At 45.2% G+C, this 10,251-nt stretch overlaps 1 protein-coding gene across 4 annotated transcripts in view; it reads right to left on the reverse strand.

Annotated features, from left to right (window-relative positions):
- Positions 1 to 7,293, reverse strand: part of SMC3 (structural maintenance of chromosomes 3) — a 463,962-nt gene extending 456,669 nt beyond the window's left edge. For 3 of the 4 annotated variants that reach the window (XM_075676310.1, XM_075676309.1, XM_075676311.1), the window contains exons 1-3: positions 7,144 to 7,292; positions 6,710 to 6,785; positions 6,608 to 6,646 (exon numbers count right to left, since the gene is read on the reverse strand). In XM_075676310.1, coding sequence (XP_075532425.1) covers positions 6,608 to 6,646; positions 6,710 to 6,785; positions 7,144 to 7,158 — 130 coding nt within the window. In that variant the 5' untranslated portion in view covers positions 7,159 to 7,292. Of the gene's footprint in view, positions 1 to 6,607; positions 6,647 to 6,709; positions 6,786 to 7,143 lie in introns of all 4 variants that reach the window. The other variant, XM_075676312.1, reaches the window with a different exon arrangement.
- Positions 7,294 to 10,251: the final 2,958 nt, after the last annotated feature.

Raw genomic sequence — 10,251 nt, forward strand, 5'->3', positions numbered from 1 at the left:
CTACGAGATCGCCCCTGACGCCCCGTCTGCTTCCCAGTCCAGTGATATCGTGCACGTTACACAACTGAAGCAGTATCACCCTCCCAGTGATGACATTTAGACGCTCCGGGACATCGCTTCTGCCAGCGGCGGATTATGCTACACGCATGTGGTATTTGATTGTTTGAACGAGGCGCGTGGGCACCATCACTGCAGAAAAGAAGAGGAAGAACGCTCTCTGGCTCTCGAGCTGTCGGCTGAACTGGCCAGCGCTGCATTATCCCTTGTAAATATATTTTGTAAATAGTCTCCTGTTTTAATCCTTCGTTCGCACAACAATATGAATGACAGAACCGCATATAGTCCTCTGGTTTATGACATCATGTCTCTGCTTGCTGAGGCATCTCATTCCGAGCATAATATCGTGCTGCAGTGGATTCCTAGCCATTGTGGAATAGCTGGAAATGAACAGGCTGACGCGGAAGCAAAAAAGGCGTGCACTGACGGAAACATTATAAAAATTCATTTTTCCCGGTATGACATCAACACCTTGCCCCTTAACTCCATCAAAACTCCTATGGCGCGACATTGGGACAACCCGGAACATCAGCAAGAGTGCCTCCATAGACTAGACGCTGCTGGTTTATAATTCCGGCTTCCACTTCAGTTGCGGAGGAGAGGCCAGGAAACAATCATTCATTGATTACGGCTGGGTGTGGCATACATTCGATATCTTCACAAGATTGGACACACACGGGACCCTGATTGTAGCATCTGTCACACTCCCGAGACAATAACTCACGTAGTTTGCATGTGCCCTCAATATGCGACCAAATGAAGAACACTCAAATCTACTGCTGACTGCTTGGACTCTCGCCCCTTTTCGGAACAAAAGCTTTTGGGCGCGTGGAGAAGAGCTGATGGTGCCGAACGTGCCATAAACTCACTTTTGAACTTTCTACGCAAGGCTGGTTTAGACGATCGCCTCTAGAGCCTGTGGCAGGTGCAGTCAGTGCGAAATGTGTTTGAGCAATAACTTTTTGTATGGACAAGATTACTCTTGCATGTATTGCGTCTACAGTGCGCATCCGCATATTGGACCTGTATACAGTAGCTCATCGTACCATAACAATCACCAGCCACCTACCTTTCCCTATATTCTCACTTCCCCTTTCCCCAGTGAGAAGTAGCAGCCTAGAGACACGCTCTCCAGGCCGACCTCTCCTCCTTTCTCTTCATTAAAATCTACTACTCCTCCTTCCTACGGTCACTTTAAACATGCTCAAGAACCGGCTCGCACAAGCCTCTGGGCATAGCCAGGCGAACCCCGACTCATGTCGCACCACCTTTTGGCACGGAAAGAAACTGGTGCCAGATTTCTACTTCTTTTGACGCGTCATCACTCTACCTAACCTATTTATAACACCGTGAAGTGGACGTAGTGGACCACGTCCTCTACCCCGCTATGACAGCGGTGGTGACAGACATGAACAGAGTCCCCGCGCCCCCTCACTAGCTGCTGCACACTACACACAACCTACACAGATGTGGCTGAGGAGACAGCCATTGCACTAGCCCTCTGCACCACCGCCACCACTACCATTGCCAGTGACTCCAAAAGCACCATTCAAAATTATGCCCGCAGTCAGCTCTCTACCCCTGCGCAGCACATCCTAATGCACAACCAAACTTCCTGCCCTGTCAGTCTCATGTAGGCTCATTCCCTCCTTCCCGGCAACACTTCCGCTCACAACGCCACCTGAGATAGCCTACCGGGCAGAGGCAGGAGGACCTGCTGAGGGAGCCCATAAGAATATGCTAACCAACTACCAGGAAGAAATACTAGCTTACCAACTGGCCCGTCGCACTTATCCAGCGGGACACAAGACGCTGTCCAAGGCCCAAGCACACGCCTGGCGCTGCCTCCAGACTAATACCTACCCTTATCCTACACCATATACCCAGATCAGGGGCATAGCCAGGGGGGGCTTATGGGGCTTCAGCCTCCCCCCCCCCCCCCCCCGAAATTTTTTCGGGCTGACATGCACCGCCGACCCAAACAACCCCCGGCGCCGGAAATGATTCTGGATTTTGTCTAGAATGTCTTTCTTTTTTGCCCTCGAAAAGAAATTTCGGCACGAACATTGCGAACTTGGGCTGGATTTCGAGGCAACGCCCATGCACCGGGAGTGACATAACGCAAGGAGCCCCATCCGGATGGAGCAGGAAGTTTTAAGTGTTTCAAGGGCGTTTTGATGGCGAGCGAGCTCTTTGCAACATCTCGCTGAGTCCGCGGCATCTACGGTGCGCATGGATTTCAATTTTGAAACTTTATGCATATAAAGTACTCAAACTTTTGAAGCGAAAGATGCATTGACATTTCCAAAGCCGGGCGTTAGATTTTCAATTCCGGAACTTTGTGGGTTTAATGTTCTTCTAAACATTTGACACCAAAGGTGCACTGACTTTTCTAAAGTCGTACATCACACCATTCAACGAGACAAGCCAAATCAACACACTAGTTGACAAAGCACACAGCGAGGTCCGATAAGACGAAGCGTTGTGGTGGTTCATTTGTGCCGTCATGTCACAGAAAGGAATATCAACATTTCTTTCACCTGCTCCAAAGTATCCATGTCAAGACACTAAAGCCAGCAAAGGCAACTGCGTCCTTATTTATTTTCCTACTTTGACATTTATTTGCAAGGACCACATTGAGCCTCTTCAATTTTCTTGTTTCGCTACCCATGGGCTGCCAGAGCCCGTTTACATTTTTATCGCATGCGTTTTTCACGTGTTGCCCTGAACATCGCGCGGCACACTTGGGTGCACATTTGTTTTTCTCTGGCCGAGTGGATTTTCCCCTTGCAGAGTTTTGGACGCTTTCTGGCTAGCAGACGAAAAAAAGAAACAATGGTCACTCGCCGCCATCACTGTGGAGACTTGACGGATTGCAACGCGTTCGCTTGAGCACAGCCTCTTCAGACAGTCTTGTCTCGCCAGTGTAGGATACCAAGCAGTATGCGTATGGTTATCAGTGGACCAAGCATCTCAGGTTTTCTTCGATATTTCTTCAGTAGCCACATTAAGAGGAAGCTTTAGCTCGAGTGCTATCTAAATACATGTAAATGGAGAATTCATTTTTTTTTGGCAACCATTGCACTGAACTTGAGGTTTGTTGCATCAAAAATAAAAACTTAAACTCTAGTGACTGTTGGTTTTGAATTTTTGACTTAGGTCATTAATTTTTCACTAAAAATTGTCAATAAATGCAGATTTTCAGGAAACAAAACTATCAAGTTAACAACTCGGCAATGAAAAACGATATCCCAATTCTGTCAATCCCATTCATAGCATATCTAAAACGAACAAAACTGATATGTTACACATGAATCTAAAAAACATTAGTAATGTGTAAATACACCTTTTGCAGAACCCTTGTACAGAAAGAACGTAACAAATTCATGTAACATATAAATTGACATATAGAATTTGTCCCCTTTGAATGATCTAATAATATTTGGGGTTTTACGTGCCAAAACCACTTTCTGATTATGAGGCACGCCGTAGTGGAGGACTCCGGAAATTTTGACCACCTGGGGTTCTTTAACGTGCACCTAAATCTAAGCACACGGGTGTTTTCGCATCTCGCCCCCATCGAAATGCGGCCGCCGTGGCCGGGATTCGATCCCGCGACCTCGTGCTCAGCAGCCCAACACCATAGCCACTGAGCAACCACGGCGGGTCTTTGAATGATCTAATGGATGCCATTTAAAGAACAACGATATCTGTTCTTGGCGGGAGATATTAATTTGTAAGCTTCGTGCATGAGTATGACGACTTCTTGTCTGCAATTGCGACCAGGGACGAATGATGGTGCCACTACTACGAGCCTAAAACACGACGGCAAAGCTTACAGTGGAGACATTCGAATTCACTACCCTCAAAGAAAGCAAATGCCGTCATTTCAGCTGGAAAGGTGCTGACTTTTTTTTTTACATCGTCAGGGGCCATTACTGATTGAATTTGCTAAACCTGGAGAGACTATCAATCGTTTCCGATATTGTGAAACGCCGGATCGGCTGCGTGTCGCAATCAAGAACAAACAATGCGGAACATAGATGAATGGAGTAATCTTGCTCCAAAACAATTCCCCTCCCCACGTCGCTGATGTGGTTAACACAAAACTGGCAAATTTCAAGTGGGAAACGCTGCAACATCCGCCATACAGTCCAGACCTGTTGCCCTGCGACTTCCACATTTTGGGGCAATTACAACAGCTCAAGGGAATCAGATTAGTGTCGGATGATGGCATGAAAGAGTCGGTTACCGACTTTTTGAAGCAGCAAGCCAAGACACTTTACAAGATGGGAATCACGCCACTTGTTAGTCAGTGGTACAAATGACTAAATTCTCATGGAGACGAAAGTAAAATACCCTGTTCGTCATATATTCGCATTGGCTCACTTCCATTTGACTCGACCTTGTATATTTTGCAGAACTTCTGCTTTTTATATGTGCTCTCGGTTGCAACAATAATTTCAGTGCAATTACAATACACAACCGGTGATAGCTGCTTCTGCACAATACATTGGAACAAAGGACAGCGTCGTTGAGATATTTTCTCGGCGGTTGCATATGTACAAAAAATGTAAACAAGATTCTTGAATGACAAAGTTTCATTAAAAGATTTGTCCTCAACTTGTTCATTTCATGGCCTTTACATTTTTCATATCAGCGGCATGCACTGCTTTGCTGGTTTCAAACTGATATAGTTCTAAAGTTCGTGTGATATTTTCTTTACTTAAGTAGACAAAAACACGGAACCATTGATATAGTTATTTTGGGCACAATTTTTGGGATATACAAATATATTCTTTTATGAAAAAATGCATATTTCACCTGTCTTGACAGTGCATAGCGTTCAAGAATTCGTTTGCAGCACCTTTGGCAATGGCAGTGCAGTGATTCATGTATTTGATCCCTCGACAAATTCTATAAGATGGCCGATCTGTCGTGGCAAGGAATATGCTCAATGCTCTCAGTGGTTACAAAGTATGGCCCACAAAGCCTGAAGCGAACACCGACCCCTGTGTGTTCTGTGCACTATGCAGACAAACAGCAGTGATGCACACAAGGCAACATTTAACATCAACTCACTCCTCTCGTGTTGGACTAAACGTTGAAGAAATTAAACATTTGCCGTCAACATCACAGATAATTGTCGTCAATCAAAGTAAATGGCACAGAAAACTTCGCGTACATCGATTCCTACAGTGCATGGGATCTGCATATTTGATGGGGAGTCATGTGATGAGCTCAGAGTATGTATCTATTTTATAGTAAACTTCAAGTTGAGTGCCGTGTTTGTCATTTCACTTTATTTGTCCCCTGCCCCAAACCCAATCAAATTGGCCAATTCTCTTGTGTGTTGATGCAGGGAAGAAAGCATGTGTAATAGAAGCAAGACAGGTCACTGCGTCAATACATAAGTAGGAAAATTCTTTCAGGTGATCTCCCTTGTGTTCAGTTGTTATCAGTGCACTGCACATCCGCAATTATATCACAGCATAATTGAAATGGCACATAGTGATGTCATACGTGAGAGCATGTGCATTAGTCTACATAAGTGGAAACAGTATTACAAGGCAGTTTTTGTCCACCTACTATTTCTGTTACTGTGCCACTGTCATTATTTTTTTTGTTTTCCTGTAAATTCAGTTGCATATATTCCTCGTATCTGCTAAGTAAAACTTTGGTTGCTTGACAGCACTGATCCACGATAGATGTGTACATAGTCTTTGCGACCTGAATAAACACTTGGGCAGGATTAGGAATGGTAAAGCAATGCAAAAGACATGGAAGAAAGGAAGGCATGTCTTGCATCTTCCTTTCATCCTTCGTGTATTTCATGCTGCTTTACCATACCTAATAGTCCCTTTGCGACACTCCTACATCAACCACAGCAATTGATCTTTGCTAGAGCATTAGAAATGGATAGGTGAACTAGTGCATAGTGAAGTGACCACAATCTCCAAAGCCAAAGCCAAGCAACACAGCTGCAACTGCACAATGGGCTGACATTTAAGCGAAATAACTAATGGGCAAATCGGAGAAGTCACAAGGGTCCCGAGTATGGGCTAGCCACACAGCAGCATGAATCCAATCAATCCACCTCATTTTGTGCAGGTTTGAAGGCAAAGGAAGCATTACACTAGCTGGCAAGAATGGATTGCTGCTAAGAGAAAGTTATTTTTGAAAAGCACGACATGTTATGCGCTGACCTTGCATTTCTAGGCTTTTGGTCTAGTAACGCACATGCACGGTTTTGAGTGACATTGTCAACACACAAGTTCCGCACGAGGCACCATGCATGCGAAATGCCACACGCGCAATGCCCTCATATGAAACGTGTTTTTATGCTAACAGTGATAGCTGATTTCCTCAGACAAATCGCTCTTATGCAGGCTCGTCACATAGAAATCGTACGAGAATCGATCGCCTTCAGGAAGACATGCGACCTGCCTCGACAACGGGTGTCACGCTTACAACGATCATTACACAAAAGCACACGACGTATTTTCAGCGTACATTCACGAACAGCCCACGCAATAGCTGTAAAACTTACCGTAAAAGAAATTGCTTTTTCCTGATCCATTTCGGCCAACTGTAAAGTAAGAAACAAGGTCGTGAGTTACACATTACATGCTTTCAAGCCAAATGTGCTCACCTATCACATTATGACGGGGGCTGAATGGCTCCACACAGGTTTGCTCTTTGTAGCTCCGGAAACCTTGTATTATAAGCTGCAAAATGAACGGTACGAAATCCACACAATATTGACAGACGACGCTGTAGTTGCAATAGATCGCAACAATCGCGTTCCAAAATGTAGAGCTACTCTTAGGGTTTTATATGAAGATACGCTTCCCAACATTTGCGAAAAGCGGCTTCGACGTGCAGGCAAGCGGAAGCTTCTAGCAACTAGTCGCGGTTTCGGCATATTCGTCAGCCGGCGCGCAGCGATTACAAAAGACATGCAGCGTCTTGTTACATGGCCAACTATAACACAAGCTCCTCGAATCATTTAGGCTTACTCTAATCATTTAGGTGGCGATCGCACGAGACATTTCAGCTAATTAAGACCGTAGGACGTACACTAACCTGTTTTATATGCATTTCAGATGTATACTGCTACAGAATTGTGACACAAATCCATGTAAATATGCCACTTTGCGCCTTTGATTATGCCAACAGTCCCGCCAAACGCCTCGCAGTTCAAAATGGCGGGAAACAGATGTACTGATTGAAACCAGCACCTCTAAGCCCTCTAGTGCTGAAAGCTTTACGAGTGAGTTAGCTCTGCAACATAAGTAAACAAGTCATTTAAATAATCGCAAACTAATCACTAATACCGCGCGCTGATTTCACAATAATAGCGCTTTTTTTGTTTTATCTACACTGGCTAAACGAGTGTAGCTAGTGTAGGCGAGACGTTCAATATGAGGAATCGCCAGCCATTTGTGCGCAGGCGCGATATGGAAAACCAGCGCTGGAGTTGGATAGATGGATGGATGTTATGAGCGTCCCCTTTGGAACGGGGCGGTGGCTTGCGCCACCAAGCTCTTGCTACTATGTTGCCTAATATCCTACCTAGGTTAACCAATGAAAAAAAAAACACTATGAACTACCACGTCCAAATTTTCTGATACCCTATTTCGAACTGTGCTTTTGTACGTCTCCGTCTTTTGTCGTTTCCCTACTTTTCTTCCACCAATCCTCCAATCGCCTCTTACTGATGTCTATTGCGGACCTGTTTGCTTTACCACTGCTCCCGCTGAAGCCAAGGGCTTCAAGGAGGCCAGTGGTGCCTAAATCGACCGCTGGATATACGTCTTCACATTCTAATAAAATATGCTCCGTCGTTTCCCTAGCTTTACCGCAGCAAGCACATGCTTCTTCTTCCTTCTTATATCTCGCTTTATAGGTGCGTGTTCTAAGGCATCCCGATCTCGCTTCGAAGAGTAATGAGCTTCCCTTTGAGTTATCATAAATGGTTTCTTTCCTAATTTCGTTTTTTCCCCTTAAGTAGTTACTCATGGCAGGTTTTTTTTCCATTGCCGCCACCCATGAGATTAATTCAGCCTCTCTGACTTTCCGCTTGACCTTCTTTGTTGCTGTGTTGCCCACCCCACAGGCCGCATACTTGCTGGTAAGCTTCCTAGTTCTTTTCCTCCACTGTGAATCAATGTTTTGCCTGTACAGATACCTGAACACTCTCCCAGCCCATTTACTTTCCTCCATATTCCTCAGCCGTTCTTCATACTCAATTTTACTGCGAGCTTCCCTCACTTCAAAACTAGTCCAGCCCATATCCCCTTGCACAGCTTCATTTGTAGTCTTCCCGTGAGCGCCCAATGCGAGGCGACCCACTGACCTTTGGTTCCCGTCGAGTCCTGATTGTACCCCTGGTTTAAAGCAAACAACCGCATTTCCAAAAGTAAGTCCTGGAACCATTACCCCTTTCCACATACCTCGGAGGACCTCGTACCTATTGTATCCCCATAGCGCTCTGTGCTTCATTATGGCTGCATTTCTCTTCCCCTTGACTGTTATGGTTTTTTCCTGTGTTTCCATATATCCGTTGCCTTCGTTTATCCATATACCAAGGTATTTATATTCTGTTACCCGAGGTATTTCTTGGCCCTGCATCTCCACTGTCTGTTCACTGTTTTCATTGAATACAATAACACCTGATTTTCTAACACTAAATTTCAAACCTAAATTGTTGCCTTCCTGTCCACAGATATCAGCCAGACGTTGCAAATCACTTTGCTTGTTTGCGAGCAACACAATGTCGTCCGCATAAAATAAACCTGGGAGTTGCTGCTCTATTACTGTACCTGCCTGTTTGTATGAGAGATTAAACCCGATATTACTTCCTTCTAGCGCCCTCTCCATCCTCACCATGTACATCATAAACAGCAGCGGGGATAAAGGGCACCCCTGCCTCAGTCCCTTGTTGATGTGAACTTTCTCCGCGCTCCTCATCCCTTCCCATTCAACGCAAACAGTATTTTCTAGGTAAATCTCTCTCAAAAGCTGTATACAATCGTTACCTAAGCCTTCCCCTTCCAGAATATCCCACAAAATGCTGCGGTCTACGTTGTCGTATGCTCCTGTAATGTCCAAAAAGGCCACATACAACGGTCTGCTTTCTGCTTTTGATATTTCAATACACTGAGTAAGAACAAACAAGTTATCATCCAAACGCCTAACTATTCTAAAGCCATTCTGAAGCTCTCCCAAAATGCCATTATTTTCTGCCCATGCTTGAAGCTTTAATTTGATTGCCTGCATTGCTAGCCTGTATATTACCGATGTAATGGTCAACGGTCTATACGAGTGAATTCTGTCTTTCTCCCCCTTACCTTTATAAATTAAATTCATTCTACTTTGTCGCCAACTGTCTGGTATTCGTCTATCTTTTAAAGTTTTTTCAACTGCTTTCACGACGAGTTTTGACGACGCCTGCAGCGCCGCCCTGGCGGTCAGAACGTTCACAATGCAGCCGCACCCGCGGAAGAAAATTGCTACTGGTAGTGGCGTTGCGCGCCCCGAAAATCGGTGGAAAACAAAAGGACGCCGACGATACTGTTGCATATACAGGTGCCACAACTACGTCGGGATGAGGGAGAATGTATCCTTCTGCGTCTTTCCATCTGAACCTAAGAACAAGAACGGAAGCGGCGTTGGATCCAAGCAGTCAGGCGAGCGGAGTAAGTTCCCGTCTTGTCGCCCTGTCAAGCGGTGTCGGGCTGGTGTCTAAATCGAATTTCGCATGTGTGCTTCGTTTATTCGATAGTGAAGACTATCAGCAATGGCAGACAGTACCAAACAGCAGAATCTGCAGTCGACATTTCGTCGGAAACAAAACTGAGCAATAGCATGCACCATCCGGCATATGTAAAACCTTTTTCCTTCGCAATACCACCAAGCCCCTTCCAACGCCACCGCATCAAGCGAACGATACGAAAGGTAAATATTATCCATTAATTGCCAAGAATTATGTGGTAGGGAAGCTGCCTTGTAATACGAGTTGTGTGCGCATACTGACGGCGCACGCGCGACTAAGCCGCCTATGTGTTTTTAAAAATGCGCATGCGGATGAGGACTCGGCGTTGAGATGCAACTGGTAAATTTATGTAATTAGTGCTAAATGTAGCCAGCGTTGTTACGGATCCAGCAGCGGAGCGTTCAAACCTTTGCTTG

Source organism: Dermacentor variabilis, unplaced genomic scaffold (genome assembly GCF_050947875.1).
Source record: "Dermacentor variabilis isolate Ectoservices unplaced genomic scaffold, ASM5094787v1 scaffold_12, whole genome shotgun sequence".
In the NCBI taxonomy this organism is placed as follows: Eukaryota; Metazoa; Arthropoda; class Arachnida; order Ixodida; family Ixodidae; genus Dermacentor; species Dermacentor variabilis.